The sequence below is a fragment of the Pogoniulus pusillus genome, chromosome 26 (genome assembly GCF_015220805.1).
Source record: "Pogoniulus pusillus isolate bPogPus1 chromosome 26, bPogPus1.pri, whole genome shotgun sequence".
NCBI lineage: Eukaryota > Metazoa > Chordata > Aves > Piciformes > Lybiidae > Pogoniulus > Pogoniulus pusillus.
The window spans coordinates 2,218,896-2,235,694 of NC_087289.1; the positions used below are offsets into that span (position 1 = coordinate 2,218,896).

Below are 16,799 nucleotides of genomic sequence, written 5' to 3' on the forward strand. Positions count from 1 at the left end.
CAGACACCTCACACTAGATCAGGTTGCTCAGAGCCACATCCAGCTTGGCCTTAAAAACTTCCAGAGATGGTGCTTCCACCACCTCCCTGGGCAACCCCTTCCAGGGTTGCACCACCCTCACGCTGAAGACCTTCCTAACATCCAGGCTGAATAACATGGTGATGGACCACCCTCAGCCAGGGCAGCTGCCAGGGCTCTGTACCTCCACAGGTCCCTACGTTCACCCAACCCACAAACAACTGCCACCACCCTACTCACCAAAGGCTGAAATGGGAGTGGGTGTGCTCTGCATACTTTCCTTCTCTGCAGCACTACAAGCCAGGCACTGGCTTAGGACAAATGTTATCATAAGAACGGAAAAATAACGAAATCTTGGGTCTCTTGGCAAGCTGGTCAGAAGCCACACGTGCCAACCTGTCTCCATGGTCACCACAAAATAATGCCTCCCAAAAGGAGAGCAGCAGCAACAATCACGGACCCTAAACATCTCCACCCAGCAGCTGCCAGGTTGGGCAACTTTGTGGAGATGCGGAAAGGAAGCAGCCAGCCCTGAGCATGCTCTGGCTGAGCAATGCCTGGGTGACTGTGGAGAGGGCTTTCCCATGGGCAGCCCCACCAGCTCTGACCTCATGGAGAGCCCTGGTTTACCCTCTCTATTAGCCCAGCTCCTAAGGAACACCTGAGGATGTCCATCCACCCTTCCAAGCCCCCTGCGACCGCAGCAGCCTGCCCTGATGCTTTCAAGCCAGCAGCTACTCATGTCCTCTGCTCCAAGCAGGAGCTTCAGACAGCAGAGCAAGCAGCTCCCACCACAGTGGCTAAACTGAGGCTGCTTTCTGCCAGTGTTACACCAGCCAGAACTGCAAGTTCAGACCACATCAGAAAGAAAAATCTTAAGAGAATATTTCTGGTTTAGCACAACTCAGCACATTCACAGCTGCTGTGTTCTGTCATGCTGTCTCTTCACCAGATATCTCCTAACATCAGAGACAACATTTGGCATGAACTTCTCTCCTGGTAACTCATTCTGCGGTTCAAAAAAGACTTCTGGGGGCAGTGACCACTGACCCAGTAATTGCACTGCACATTCATCCATCAGGAAGCTGCATTAACTTCCATAAATAGCTAAAACGTGCCCTCAAACCCTGCAGGACCTTCCCTGCCCTCAGGGTGAAAAAAAAACCCAACCTCAAAGCCAGACACTTGTAAATATTATTCTAATGTTCAGTAAAGCAGCTGTGAACTTTTAAGATCTTACAGCCCAGTTACAGAAGTGAAGAAAAAGAGCCTTAATGACACTGGAAGGGTGACAAATGACAGTGTAAGAGCCTGAACACAGAGGGAATCAAGGGTTTGTAAGGGTCTGTGCAGCTCCTCTGGGTGCACTCTGCCAAGACACCATGATTTGCAAGCTGAGAAAGTTGAAAGCCTCAGCATGTTTTACCTGAGCAAATTGTTTCTGCTGGACCAAGCCCTGGAACCTGAAGTGCTGCTTGGCCATGGAAGGCTCTTCCCACACACACAGGTCACAGCCCTGCTGGGTGCTCACACATCCACCTCCAATGCACAGCAGCAGACAGCAGAGTCAGGCAGCAGCAAAGCATCAGCAGTGTTTTAAGAACTGGGGAGAAGGGGTAAAGAAAGAGTCCTTATGCTCAGTCACCACCCCAAGCAGTAAAGTGACCTATCAATTAACACCAGGTGAGGACTACTCACTGTCTCCAGCTGAGCCCCGGTGTGGAACAAGGGGTGAAGATCATTTCAAGCCATGTATCCCTTGGTGGAGCCACGGCAGGTTCTCCCCAGAACAGAAGAGGCTGCTCTCCTTACCAGAACAAGCAGATGGAACTGATGGTGAACTCAAGTGACATGAAGCACAGCAGGGGACACGCAGATGCCCCTAGCCTTACCCATGGTGGGCTCTAAGCCGAACGTGACTGTTCTGTGATTCTGCCCCTAACCTCTTTTGGCTTCAGCCCTGCTGAAAGATCTGCAGGATGGCTCATCAGATGCTCTGACCAGGCCTTGCACTGCAGGACTACACTGTCCTGTGTACCATACACAACTCTGACAGCTATCTCCCTGTCTCTCACACAGGTCTCCCAGCAAGAGCTGAGGTCCTCTGCCAGAGAATGGAAGGTGCTCTAGACCCTTAACAAGAAACACCACAGCAGTCAAACCGAGACCGGTAAGGACAAGCCAGGGACACTGACAGGCTGGCAGAGTCCAGCCTGGCCTTGGCAGCAGGAAGAGAAGAGCCTTCCAGTACAGTGTGTTCCCCTCTTAAATAGAAACACCAGCAGTTACTGGTGCTTTCAGGAAGTGATGGTTGAAGGATACAGAGGGCAAAATAGAGATGTTTCAAGTTTTAGCAGGATCACCCCAGCCCTTCCAGACCTTACCCATTACTACCCCCTGATCCTAACACACCTATTCAAGTGGTAGGCAGAACACTGCTCTTCATACCACCTCTGTCCTTTAACAACCCAACCAAACACCCTGCTGACCTGTGCTGAGACAGACAGGATGGCAGGCCCTGCAAGGGGACAGCTACCAGGAAATTATCTGCAGGCTTTAGGTGTGAACACAAAGGTTGACACCTGCAGGTTTAGGGGTGACACCTGTCCTGCTTACCCATGCAAGCTCCAGAACAGCACTAAGCTGGCCAGCCCTTACAGTGCCTGCAAGAGGTACAGAAGCTGACACACCAAAGGTAGTCATTTTACCTCTTTGAAACTCCCATTTCTGGTTACTGCAAGGGTGCACCCAGGTTCCAGTCTGCTCCATGGAGGTATCAGCTGCTGACTCTGAACTGTGGCACCAAGGAAAGCCTTTCTTTTCTGAGACATAAGGTTGTTTTTTAACCCAGCTCTCTGGCACTTGGTTTCCAGTTGCCCAGGCTCCCCGTTAATGCAGCAGCCTTGTGTCTGGATCTGCTCTGCCCTCCCTACAGGGTGGAATCCACCCTTGTAGACATTCTGTCAAAGCAAGCAGACAGCAGATGTGATTCTCCCTGGAGATCCTCTAAAGTGTCAGTCTGAATGACACACGAGGACAGCTCTAGCTTCTATGCGGCGGTACCAAGCAGACAGGCTCCTGCACGTCCCCACGCTGAAGGCAAAGTTTAAAGCTGCTCATAAGGCTTACAAGGCACTTCCAGGCCTGCCCAACAGAGTGTTTTCTGTGCCTCTATACAAGCCAAGATGCTTGCCCAAGGAACATTCCTGCTTCTTGGTAATCCAGTGTTAAAAAACACAGGCTGGTCCCTAAGGGCTCATGTGCTGGGTTCAGAGTTACAAAATCACCATGGGCTAGTCCCACTTCCAGTTCAGAGGGAAAAGGAGGAGCACAGGGCTTGAGGGGTTGAAGCCAAGAGGAGAAGCAGATGGATTCTGTTGAGAACAGCTGCATGGCCTTGAACACCATCAGAGTGAGATGGCAGCACTTGGAAAACACCATCCATTTGACCTCATTGCTGTCTACAGCTACCTGAAGGGAGGCTGTAGCCAGGTGGGGTTGGGTTCTTCTGCCAGGCAAGCAGCAACAGAACAAGGGGACACAGTCTCCTTGTTGTGCCAGGGGAGGTCTAGGCTGGATGTCAGGAAGAAGTTGTTGACAGAGAGAGTGATTGGCATTGGAATGGGCTGCCCAGGGAGGTGGTGGAGCCACCGTCCCTGCAGCTGTTGAAGCAAAGCCTGTAGGGGGCACTTAGTGCCATGGTCTGGTTGACTGGCTAGGGCTGGGTGCTAGGTTGGACTGGATGATCTTGGAGGTCTCTTCCAACCTGGTTGATTCTACGTTCCCTGTTGGAGAGGACACGGCAGTGACTGCCAAGCAGGGTGCCAGGCTCAGCACCCTGCAGCCATTCAAGGCAGGCACAGCACCACTTGCTCACTGAGATGACCTTTCTCTGCTTGCAGGCACGAAGGCACCGTAAGATGTTCAACTCCAGCGCCAACTCCTCAGATAACAACTGCAGCCACAGCAGAGTCATCACCACCACAGTCATCCCCCTGCTCTACTGCCTCATCTTCACCGTGGGGCTGCTGCTGAACGCGGGGGCAGCATGGATCTTCTTCTACGTGTCCAGCCAGAAAAGCTTCATCGTCTATCTCAAGAACATCGTTGTGGCTGACCTCCTCATGAGCCTGACCTTCCCTTTCAAAATCCTTGCCGACTCGGAGATTGCCCCTCCCCAGCTCAACGCCTTCGTCTGCAGGTACTCTGCCGTCGTCTTCTACACCAACATGTACATCAGCATCACCTTCTTCGGCCTCATCGGCTTCGACAGGTACTACAAGATCGTCAAGCCTCTGTTCACCTCCCTCGTCCACACGGTCAACTACAGCAAGGTGGTCTCCATCATCATATGGGTGTTGCTGCTGCTGCTGTCGCTCCCAAACATGATTTTAACCACCGAAACCACCGAGGAGAACTACTCCCAGAAATGCATCGGGCTGAAAAGCGAGCTGGGCAGGCAGTGGCACAAGGCGTCCAGCTACATCTGCACCGGCATCTTCTGGCTTGTCTTCCTCCTGCTGATCATCTTCTACACTTCCATATCCAAGAAGATATACAGCTCCTACAAGAAGTTCAGGAGGAACTCGGATGTGGCCAAGAGGAAGAGCAGCCGCAACATATTCAGCATCATGTTCGTGTTCGTCACCTGCTTCGTGCCCTACCACCTCTGCAGGATCCCCTACACCCTCAGCCAAACCAGCTCTCGCTTCACCTGCCAGGCCAGGACCACCCTGTTCTACGCCAAGGAGTTCACCCTCGTCCTGTGTGCTGCGAATGTCTGCCTGGACCCTGTCATTTATTTCTTCCTCTGCCTGCCTTTTAAAGAAAAGCTCTACCAAAAACTGCACCTCGGGCTGAAAACACCAAGTGAGGCTGAAATTTCTAAGTCCAGGAGGTCAAATACCCTTGGGGAAAATATCATAATATAGGTTTGGGCCTCTCAAAGGATGCACCTTTCAGCAAGGGATTTAAGAATGGAGATGTCCCAGAGGAGCTGATGGGAACCAGCAAGGAAACAGGAGAATGGCTTCAGCACGAAGCACCAAGTGATGTTCCCTGTGTGAACTACAATTGCATGTTGTCCTGACACCTACCCTGTGCTTTTCCAGCTGATGCTCTGTGCTGTGGTGCTTCTCTGCATCCCAAAACACAAGAGGAGCAACTGGAATGACCCATCCTGGAGCTCCAGGCCGTGGGTCCCTGAATGGATTATCCCACTGAGTCAGCAATCAAAGCCAGGCACAACACTTCATGATCAGCAAACCAAGCCTGAAGGGCCTAGGAATGACCACCTGGGCTGGTGCAGAGCCCTCAGCAGCCATGGGAGCTGCACAAGGCAGCCCATGGAGAGGTTTGAGACCCTCTGAGGGGGTCTGTCTAGCAGCAAACAAAGCCTGGTGATGAAGGCAAGGGGCAGCTTAAGAAAAGACTCAAAGGAAACAAAACAACAACAAAACAAAACCAAACCAGATCTGTCCAGCTCTAGGCAGCCCCCTGGTAAAACTGTCATGTGCATATACAAGTATTTTATGTGTGTATATTTATATTCCATATAGGAGTTAAGGGAACCATTCTGCCAAGCCAACTGTTAAACACCTCTGGAGATGTCCAAGAACCATCTGGATGCGTTCCAGTGAGATCTGCTCTAGGTGATCCTGCTCTGGCAGGAAGGCTGGACCAGATGAGCTTTCCAGGTCCCTTCCAGCCCCTCACATTCTATGATCCTATGACTGTTTGTCCCCCTGAGCCACCAAATGTCAGAGCTCTTCTACAAAACTTGATGCTCAATGTAAGGAAGGCTTTAAAAGAGGCTGCTTCTGTAAGTCAGCACCACAGTAACCTGGCATCACCTTCCCCAGGACCTTCCAGTGTGCACCCAACCTGCTCACACCAATGACTGCCTCCTTGCTGCTGCTGCAGGAGCAAGAACACCCGAGGAGCTGTTTGAGAGCACACACCTAACAGCTGGCTAGAAACTCTGGGGTGCATTTACACCCAGCAAGAACCACCTGTTGGTTTCCCCATGCTTCTGGCCCCGTGGCAAAGCATTTCTCTCTGTACAACACTCATGGCTCCCAGCCTCCTATGCAGAAATACAACCTCTTTCCAACTCTCTTTCAGTGCAGATTTTTCTCTTCCCCACCAATTTCATCACTCTCCAGGGAAAACACCAAGCACAGAAAGCACCACAGAAGCCTCTTTCCTTTCCTTGAACACAGCAGAGGCAGCAGCATGTGTGCTTCACTTCTCTGCCACTGTGCTGAAAGTCTCTCAGGGGGAGAGATTTTTGAATGTATGGCTTCTGAAGCTCTTCCAAGGCTGTGGGCAACTCCTCTTGGTCTGAAACCACTGCGTGACAGCAGCACCATTCCACCAGCACACAGCAGGAGTCTCCTCTGGAGACTTTCAAGGCCTGTCTGGATGCATTCCTCTGAGATCTAAGATAGATTGTATGGTCCTGCCCTGGCAGAGGGTTTGGACTCAATGATCTCCTTGGATCCCTCCCAACCTCTAACATCCTGTGAGCCTGTGATTTCAACTAAAGGACCAGACAACTCTGCTCAGATCAAACTCACAGTTAGTGGAGCATATTTACTCCCATTCATTTCCTATTTGCCTGAGCAGAGATCTGACTCCATACCCAAGCAGCACCCAGCACATCCTGGATGTTCCCCTGACTGCAGGGGCTGAGGGACCTCATTCAGGTTTGTAAAGATGTGCAGGGTGAGTGCCAAGAATCATGGAATCAGTCAGGGTTAGAAGGGAGCACAAGGAGCAGCCAGTTCCAACCCCCTGCCATGCCCAGGGACACCCTACCCTAGAGCAGGCTGCCCACAGCCTCAGCCAGCCTGGCCTCAAACACCTCCAGCCATGGGGCCTCAACCACCTCCCTGGGCAACCCATTCCAGCCTCTCACCACTCTCCTGCTCAACAACTTCCTCCTCACCTCCAGTCTGACTCTCCCCACCTCCAGCTTTGCTCCATTCCTCCCAGTCCTGTCACTCCCTGAGAGCCTGTAAAGTCCTTCCCCAGCTTTTTTGTAGGCCCCTTCAGATACTGCAAAGCCACAATAAAGTCACCTGGGAGCCTCCTCTTCTCCAGACTGAACAGCCCCAACTCTTAGTCTGGAGCCCAGTGACAGCACAAGGGGCAATGGGTGGAAGCTGAGGCAGAGGAAGTTCCATGGAAACATGAGGGAAAATTATTTCATTGAGAAGGTGACAGAAGCCTGGCACAGGCTGCCCAGGGGGGTTGTGAAGTCTCCATCTCTGGAGCTACTCAAGACCTGCCTGGATGTGTTCCTGTATGATAAACTTTGGGTGCTCCTGCTCTAGGTTCTGGCAGGGAGGTTGGACTGGATGCGCTATGGAGGTCACTTCCAGCCCCTGACATTCTGTGACCTTGAAGCAGCCTCCAGGGCCCTTTGGTTGCCCTTTGGTTATGTTTTGTAAAGAAAACACATTAAATATTATTTATGTGATCCTTCCACAGCTCCCTGACTCTTATCAAACTGAGACTTCCCAGCTTCTTCCCTCCAAGCAAGGGAAGCAGCCTGCTGGGGAAGGGAATCTGTGAGCCTGCAGGAGGTTTCTTGTCATTTAAGGCAAAAACGTTTTGTTCCTCCACGGCACAGTTTGGTATCCCCTGCATAAATCTAAGGAACACAGAGATGAAAACACTTCCACGATGTAACTGTAACTGCTTGGCAAAGATGATCAGTTATCTCCTCACCCCAGCAGATGGCTGATACTGGAAGAAGGCACCCAAGGGAAGGGCTGGTGAGCAACACCCTTGGAAAAAGGTGGCACTGAACTTCAGGCTTGCAGTTAGGAGCAAGATCTGCTTCAAAGGTGTTGGAGAATGTGCTCCTGTGAGCAGCAACCCTACTGCAGCCAGCCACACGTGGGAAGGCTCAGCTCACACCATTATTAACCCCAGCTTCTGCTCCACTTCCCCAGCCTTGCTCTCTGCTTTGCTGTATGAACTGGGATGGCAAAGAACAGGAGCAGTTCTTGTTTCTGCACTGGGTAAGTGAACTGTCACACCTCTCCCAGCAGGACATCACTCTGCAGATGAGCACAGCCAGCATCTCAGACACCCAGAAGTGCCTGACACACACCCAGACACAAAGTGCCAGCTCCTGCCTTGTCAGCTTCCCTAAAACTCCTGCAGAGAAAGTTAAAGTCGACCTAAAAAGGTTCAGCGACCACCCAGTCCCCAGCTGCAGCTCACCTTCCTGATGCTCTCCTGGCTCCCTCCATGGTACCACAGGAACAAGAAGCTGGGTCTGGTCTGTTGATTCTTTGGAGAGCTAAAGTTACTCAAGCTGGACCTGGAATCTCTGGCAAAAGCCACTGGGAAGAGCAAGCCTGCAGCACAGGCGGCCGAGAGACATCAAGCCCACACAGCAGCACGGAGAAGTGGTTGTGCTCACTCATTTCAGCCTCCCTCCCCCGAGACTGGTGGACCTCCTGGACATCTCTGTAAGGAGACATTGTTCTGCTGTTCAAAGCCTTGAGAAAGCACCCAGGAAGGGTGGCACCAGTTGACTTCCAAAACCTTGAGAAAGCACCCAGGAAGGGTGGCACAAATTGACTTCCAAAACCCCTCACATTTTAAACTCCACTCCTAAACCTGCGCCAGCCTTCAGTGGTCCCCCAAGGCTACAGAGCCAGAACGTTACACCGGACAGATGCCAATGCTGCAGGGGCTGTGCAGTGTGTTTCTCACACTAGGAGCATGCTGCAAAGCTTCACAGGGGACTCTTTTCTCTGCCACTGAGAGAGCACAGCAAGTTTTCAGGAAAAGAGCTCATCCTAGCCACGGGAAATCCTCCCTCCAAACACTAATGCAGGGCAGGAAACTCACCCCACAACTGCCTCCACACGCAAAAGCATCCTGGTTGTAGAGAAATCAGGTTAAGGGTCTCGCTGAGTTTCATGTTTGCAGACTTTGATCACGAGTGGAACTCAGGAAAAGCAGTCAGAGAGGACAGTAAAGCTGCTAATGTGTGCATGAGAAATCGTCTGTGTGACTAAAGGATGACACAGACACCACTGGGACTGCTCCACAAAGACATGCTCAGAACCAGTAGTGAGCCCCATTCACACCACCAGGCTTCTGATGCTCAGTTAAGAGGTCATCAGATGTAGGGTTCTGAGAAACGACTTCACTGTTCTGGCTGAAATCCCACTCACACCAGCATCCCTTTGTTCCCTGGCACCACTCCCAATCCCAGGAGCCAGCCTAAGCAGGCATGCATCATGGAAAAAAAACATCTCAAACCAAAAGTCAAAAATTCAGCAGAGCTGAAACCACCAAAAATAGGAGACGGTGATGAGAAGTGCTCACCAAGGTCGATCACAGCAAGATCTGCAGCTGTAACTGATCAGCTAAAATGGCCTTTTGAGCCAGGCATACAGAGAGGGGGAAGAAGATGACACTGAACTGCAATGAGGAGTTGCAATGAAGCAGGGCTCAGCAGACTCACGTTCTGGTGTTTCTCCTCCTCCTCTACAAAACACTTCTGCGGGAAGTGGAGACCACTTCTCAGCCAAGTTTATCTAACCACCACCTTGGCTGTTGCAGGCCTGCAGAAACAGAAGGTTTTCTCAGCTGTAACTGACTCCCCAGAACAAGGAGAGAGAGAAAAACTCACAATGCCACATTTCAAGCTTAAAAACAAGGAGAGAAAGAGCCAAGCATGGAAGAGGCCAGCTCTGCAGGGCCAGCAGCAGAGCACAAGACCAGCCCCTGTGTGCTCAGAACTGAACCCAGGATCATCCCAGATGATGAAGCTCTGCAAACATTTTTGACAAATATGGTCTGAACTTTCAAGCTTATGACTAAACTCAAAACCAGGCATTCTTCATCTCTGTCTTCACAAAAGCTGTGGTAGGTGGCTTGTAAATTCCTGTGGATTCTCAGCTAGAGCAGAGTGCCACCCCTTGGGGGTTTCAGTACATTAGTCTGCTGAGAGACATTTTCTCATGGTCTAAAGAACAACCCAACATGCCCTGGTTATAAGCAAAAGCCTGAGAGCAGCCCTGAAGGACTTGGGGGTGCTGATGGATGAAAAGCTCAATATGAGCCACCAGGGTACACCTGCTGCCCAGAGAGCCAACTGCATCCCGGGCTGCATCGAGAGAAGTGTGGCCAGCAGGGCAAGGGAGGGGATGCTGCCCCTCAGCACCACTCTGGAGAGACCCCAGCTGGAGCACTGCATCCAGTTTGGGAGCCCCTGGTACAGCAAAGATCTGGAGGTGCTGGAACATGTCCAGAGAAGGGCCATAAGGATGATGAGAGGTCTGGAGCTGCTCTGCTATGGAGACAGATTGAGACAGTTGGGGCTGTTCAGTCTAGAGAAGAGAAGGCTCCAAGGAGACTTTATTATGGCCTGCTGGTATCTGAAGAGGGCTACAAGAAAGCTGCTGATGCTGTTTAGGATGTCAGGGAGTGATAGGACTGGGGGGAATGGATCCAAGCTAGAGGAGAGGAGATTTAGATTAGATGTTAAGAAGAAGTTCTTCACCATGAGGGTGATGAGACACTGCAACAGTCTGCACAGGGAGGTGGTGGAAACCTCATCCCTAGAAATTTTCAAGGTCAGGCTGGATGTGGCTCTGAGCAACCTGACCTAGGGTGAGGTGTCCCTGCCCATGGCAGGGGAGTTGGAACTGGGTGATCCTCGAGGTCAGTTCCAACCCTGACAATTCTGTGGTTCCACTCTACCCATCATGTGTCATTTTCAGTTTTAATGGCACTTGACAGACGTCCAAAGGTTTGGAGTTACAGATTCCACTGACAGCAAGGAGATGAGCCTTAACAACAGCACTCTAGAAACAAGACTGTACTGAAAGGAACACTCTTCTGACTCAGGGCTAAACTACACCACAAACCCCTGATTGCAGGTAGATTTTAGATGTAAGACATGGAAGGGGAGAGGAGAACTTCAGACTCTTAAGAACAAAAAGCAAAGCAGCAGTCGTTGACAACACAGCTCAAGACCCTGGGACAAATGAGACAAAGTTTTGCAAGTGTGTGAGGAAGGTCTCAGCTGGGGCTGACCAACCCAAACCTGCCTCCTCACCCTGACAGTCACAAACACACAAGCATATAAGGTTAAATCTCCAGGCCTGAAGCCAGACAGCAAGAGAGGCTGAGGATTGTCCTGCCTTCAGGATCACAAAGAACCAGCTGGCTCCCAGCACTGCTCTCCAGCCCTCAGAGCTCTCTGGTGCTGCTAGCTCAAGCAGCTCTGACCACTTTCCCTCCACAAAAACACATCTGAATTGCAATCCCTGCTTTAAAGCATGGACTGGCCACATCTATGTGCCTATGTCAGCTCTTTTGCAGCTGTTCCCTCCCCATCGTTCTCCATTTCATCCTGCAGAGCCCTGAGTGCCTGAGGAGCAGCTCAGCACTGCAGAGCCCAGGCAGAGGGCTACAGGGAGGGGCACTGCCCAACCCCAGCTGCTGCAAAGGAAGAGAGCTCCTTGGGCTGTTCCATGAACACTGACATCTTCCTGTCACCTCTCTTTTAGGTACCTTCCCTGTGGTTTAGCTGTTTGCACGCTGGTTTGATCTGCGTCAGCCAGCACAGCTACAAACCACAGGCTCCTTCTGAAACCCCAGCAGACACAGGCAGAGGAACAACTAACACACCATCGGGCTGGGAGAGCCTCCAAGGTGTCAGACCCTGCAGGATCCTGCTCAGAAGATCCCAGAGAGCACCAGGACAGGTAGGTGCTTTGAGTCTTTGTTCTAGCTTACCTAGAGCTAGGTAAATACACAGCCTGAAGCAGTAACAGAGCGCCAGGCTCAAGCATCCTGCGAGGCAGCCCTTGCTCTGCCTGTAGTCACTGTCACTGGGCTGCAGTTGTGCTAAGTTCCTGGAGCCTCCAGGTCTAGGAGTCTTTCAGGGCTTGCTTTGCTGGGCTGCCTCTTGGTGCTGTGGAGGGTGAGCAGGGCTGTGCCCTGAGACGGCTCCCACCGGCTCAGGACCGGGGCAGCAAGCCCTGTACCCAACTAACCATACCCAAACCGAGTCAAACTCACTTATGTGCCTTCAGGACAAGAGAAACCACCTACAGAAAGCCAACTGCATGAAAAAAAGCTGCTTTTGGCCCTCGTTTTAAATGCCAGGAGAACCTTCAGTCACTGTGGTTTATGAGCTACGCACATCTGGAGATGTCTCACAGAAGGAATGAAAAGTGCAAATGCAGTGGCTCTCTTACATTGTTCCTCATTTTAACACACAACATAATGAAACAGAACCGTTGCACTGATGCAATTCAAGCCAGAAATATCTTGGGTTTCATTCTACTGAACTGCCTCCCTTCCCACAAGCACTCTATGTGGCAGCCTGGCAGCGCAGCGAGCAAAGAAGGAAACCAACCAAACCCCTCTGGGTCACGGAGGAGCAGAATCAGCTAAAGCAAGACCAAAAAGTTCTCTACTTTTCCTCCCTGCACTTTCTAATGAAGCCTAAAAAGCTTCTTTCAAAAGATGCCTTCATGTTTCTGAAGGCTTCATTAACAATAAGCCATTCATTTATCCTCTGCTCAGGCAGGACGAGAGAGGGAGCCTGCAAAACCTTAGGGCTGCTCAGAATTCAGGGCTCAATCTAGTAGGCTGAAGATGAGGCAGCAGTGTGCCCAGGTGGCCAAGAGAGCCAATGGCATCCTGGCCTGGATCAGGAGCAGTGTGGCCAGCAGGAGGAGGGAGGTTCTTGTTCCCCTGTACTCAACACTGATCAGGCCACCCCTTGAGTGCTGTATCCAGTTCTGGGCCCCTCAATTCAAGAGAGATGTTGAGGTGCTGGAAGGTGTCCAGAGAAGGAAAACGAAGCTGGGGAGGGGCCTGGAACACAAACTCCATGAGGAGAGGCTGAGGGAGCTGGGGGTGTGCAGCCTGGAGAAGAGGAGGCTCAGGGCTGACCTCATTGCTGTCTACAACTACCTGAAGGGAGGCTGTAGCCAGGTGGGGTTGGTCTCTTCTCCCAGGCAACCAGCAACAGAACAAGGGGACACAGTCTCAAGTTGTGCCAAGGGAGGTCTAGGCTGGATGTTAGGAGCAAGTTGTTGGCAGAGAGTGGTTGGCATTGGAATGGGCTGCCCAGGGAGGTGGTGGAGTCACCATGCCTGGAGGTGTTCAAGAAGAGCCTGGATGAGGCACTTAGTGCCATGGTCTAGTTGACTGAATAGGGCTGGGTGCTAGGTCTCTTCCAAACTGGCTGATTCTATGATTCTACCCCACACATCCCTGCATTAATCTCAACCTCCCAAGACATCTTTCACAGAATAAGGCTGCTGCAGGCAGGACCCCAGGTTTAGGCATGGTTTCAACTGTTCAAAAGCTGTCAAGTTTCAGTATGACCATTACTAACCAGATGCTTCAATGCTAGATTCAAACCATTTCTCTGTTGGTTGGGCTGGTGGGAGGGCTTGGATTACTCAGCTCTAAGGGAGAAGTTTCTGATAAAAGCCTTTATGCTTTCAGGAAGAAATTCTAACACATCTCCAACCTTCTGCAACACAAGAACAAAGCTCTCTTGAATTTGTAGTAGCCTTCCAGATACAGGAGTACCTGAAGGGGAGCTGAAGGAGGGCTGGGGAGTGACTATTTAAAGGGCTTGTAAAGACAGGATGGGGAATGGGTTTGAACTGGCAGAGGGGAGGAAGTTGCTCAGCAAGGGAGTGGTGAGAGCCTGGAATGGGTTGCCCAGGGAGGTGGTTGAGGCCCCATCCCTGGAGGTGTTTAAGGCCAGGCTGGCTGAGGCTGTGGGCAGCCTGCTCTAGGGTAGGGTGTCCCTGGGCAAGGCAGAGGGGTTGGAACTGGATATGATCCTTGTGGTCCCTTCCAACGCTGACTGATTCTGTGATTCTAGGACAAGCTGATGTGACTGGTGGCTCCTTGGGTTCTTTTTCTGGCAGGGTCTTGCTACCACCTCAGCAGCAACCCCAACTCACTTGAGACATCTGCCATGCCAAGCAATGCCTCACACTGCCAGGTCAGGAAAGAAATGGAACCTTTCACCTACTTCTACTATTTGGTTTTCCTGGTGGGATTTATTGGCAGCTGCTTTGCACTCTGGGCATTCACACAGAGAGGCCAGAAGCAGAAGTCCATGAGCATCTACTTAACCAACCTCCTAACCGCCGATTTCTTCTTGACCCTGGCGCTGCCAGTGAAGATCGTTGACGACCTAGGAGTGGCATCCTGGAAACTGAAGATATTCCACTGTCAAGTCACAGCCTGCTTCATCTACCTGAACATGTACTTATCCATCATGTTCCTGGGGTTTGTGAGCATGGATCGTTGCCTTCAGCTCATGCACAGCTCCAAGATCTACCGCGTCCAGGAGCCAGGCTTTGCCAAGGTGCTGTCCACAGCCGTGTGGGTGATGGTGCTCCTGGTAACGGTGCCCAACATGGCCATTCCCATCAGAAGCGTTGAAGAAAGGCCTGGAGCCACCTGCATCGATTTCAAGACCAAACTAGGCAGGGACTGGCACGTGTTCAGCAACTTCATCTGCACGGCAATATTCCTGAACTTCTCGGCCATGATCCTGATCTCCAACTGCCTGGCGGTCAGGCAGCTCTACCGGCACAAGTACAGCGACAGCTACGCGCACGCCAGGAAAGCCCTGGTCAGCATCCTGCTGGTGACCGCAGCCTACCTGCTCTGCTTCGTCCCCTACCACATCGTCCGCATCCCCTACACCCTCAGCCAAAGCGACACCATCACCAGCTGCTCCCTCAAACAGGCTCTCTTCACGGCCAAGGAAGTTACCCTGCTGCTGGCGGTGTCGAACCTCTGCTTCGACCCCATCCTGTATTATCATCTCTCCAAATCCTTCAGACTGAAGGTTACGGAGACCTTTGCAGCACCCAAGGAGGCAAAGGTTTCCAGGGACAGAGGTGCAGGACAGGAGGATACAGCAGACGCAGGAGGCCCGGCTGCCATCCATCTGAAGCACCTACAGTATGAGTAGGCACTGCGCAGCCCCAGGCACACCTGCCGTGGCCAACGACCTCCCTGCTCAACCACAACGAGCAGGAGGAGAGAAAAACCTGACCAAAACCAATCGCTCTGTTACGGGGTCAGATCACAGCTCTGAGGGTCTTCAACAACACCTTTCAGTTCCATGTACCACTGATGATCTCCAGGCAGCAGCAATGCCTGAGCACACATCCTGTTCAGGCAGGCTCCAACACACCACTGTGGTTAAGGCAGCCAACTCACCTCTCCTCCCTTAAATGTGGCACACCAACAGCAGCTCTTCGGCTGCAGAGTTTTCCTGGGCACAATTAACCCCCCCCAAAAAAGCACTTGGGAGGGCATTGTTTACTCCAGAAATTGATTTGAAGCTGCACTAATTAGAAATGGTTGTACCTGCTTACACCACTCCTGCAGCTCTTAATAAACCAGTGTCTTGTTCTTGCCGAGTCCCATGGCCTCTCCTTGCTGCTGCTGCTTCAAGAAACAAGGAGAAGCTGATGTGTCATGACAGAGAATGCAAGGAAACTGAAGGATAAATATCCAAAGTGTTCTCTGTGCTTGTATTTTTCAGGAGACAACAACTAAGTTGACTGATATTCTACTTGACAATTGCTTCCAAAAGTTCATCTGTACAAAACAAAACCAAAATCCAGATCCCTGCATTAGCTCCACCTCCAAATCAAAATACATACTCCAGACACAAAACCAAGTTATCCTTTTTCTGATCCTTAAAATGGCCAAAACATGAGTATGCTGCTGGACAAGAGGCTCAGCATGAGCCAGAAGTGTGCACTTGCAGCCCAGAAAGACAACCAGAGCCTGGGCTGCAGCAGGAGAAGTGTGGCCAGCAGGGCCAGGGAGGTGATTATCCCTCTCTGCTCTGCTGAGACCCCACCTGGAGTACTGCATCCAGCTCTGGAACCCCCATTACAAGAGAGATGTGGAGATGCTGGAGTGTGTCCAGAGCAGAGCCAGGAGGATGCTCAGAGGGCTGCAGTAGCTCTGCTGTGAGCACAGACTGACAGAGCTCGGGCTGTGCAGGCTGGAGCAGAGGAGGCTCCCAGGTGACCTTCTTGTGGCCTTTCAGGATCTGAAGGGGGCCTACAAAAAAAGCTGGGGAGAGACTTTTTAGGCTCTCAGGGAGTGACAGAACTAGGGAGAATGGAGCAAAGCTGGAGGGGGGGATGTTCAGACTGGATATGAGGAGGAAGTTGTTCAGCATGAGAGTGGTGAGAGGCTGGAATGAGTTGCCCGGGGAGGTGGTTGAGGCCCCATGGCTGGAGGTGTTTAAGGCCAGGCTGGATGAGGCTGTGGGCAGCCTGCTCTAGGGTAGGGTGTCCCTGGGCATGGCAGGGGGGTTGGAACTGGCTGCTCCTTGTGGTCCCTTCCAACCCTGACTGATTCTGTGAATCAAAACTTGCAGCAAGCATCCAAAAAACCTGCTGCGAACAGAAATAGCTCTTTCGGCATTCTCCTAACAATCCACTTGCAATAAATCAAAACCCAACCTTTGTGGAGTGAGAGAGACACCTAAAGCAAAGCAAGCTGTGGGTTTCTCATCATATTTCCTGCACTGACAGCTTTAATATTGTTTAGAAGTTATCACTATTGTTACAGCAACAACAGGAGTAATTCTCAAGTAGACCCGTTCCAGCTCGAGGCTCATTCAGTATCTGGGCCCTTTCTCAGCATAGCAGAACACAAGAAGTCATCTGCATGAGGGGTTGGGATCTGGAATGTTATTCCTGGGCCTTTCTGAAGTTGCCATGAGCCTA

General features: G+C 51.5%; 3 protein-coding genes across 3 annotated transcripts in view; 2 read left to right on the forward strand and 1 right to left on the reverse strand.

Moving 5' to 3' along the window:
• MED12L (mediator complex subunit 12L) overlaps positions 1 to 16,799 on the reverse strand; it is a 102,795-nt gene that overhangs the window by 64,769 nt on the left and 21,227 nt on the right.
• Positions 3,926 to 6,377, forward strand: P2RY14 (purinergic receptor P2Y14). Its single transcript, XM_064165533.1, has one exon. The coding sequence runs from the start codon at positions 3,939 to 3,941 to the stop codon at positions 4,947 to 4,949; it is 1,011 nt and encodes a 336-aa protein (XP_064021603.1). The 5' UTR covers positions 3,926 to 3,938; the 3' UTR covers positions 4,950 to 6,377.
• Positions 13,965 to 15,465, forward strand: GPR171 (G protein-coupled receptor 171). The gene has a single exon (XM_064164882.1). It carries the CDS (start codon positions 14,006 to 14,008, stop codon positions 15,014 to 15,016), a length of 1,011 nt encoding a protein of 336 aa, XP_064020952.1. The 5' UTR covers positions 13,965 to 14,005; the 3' UTR covers positions 15,017 to 15,465.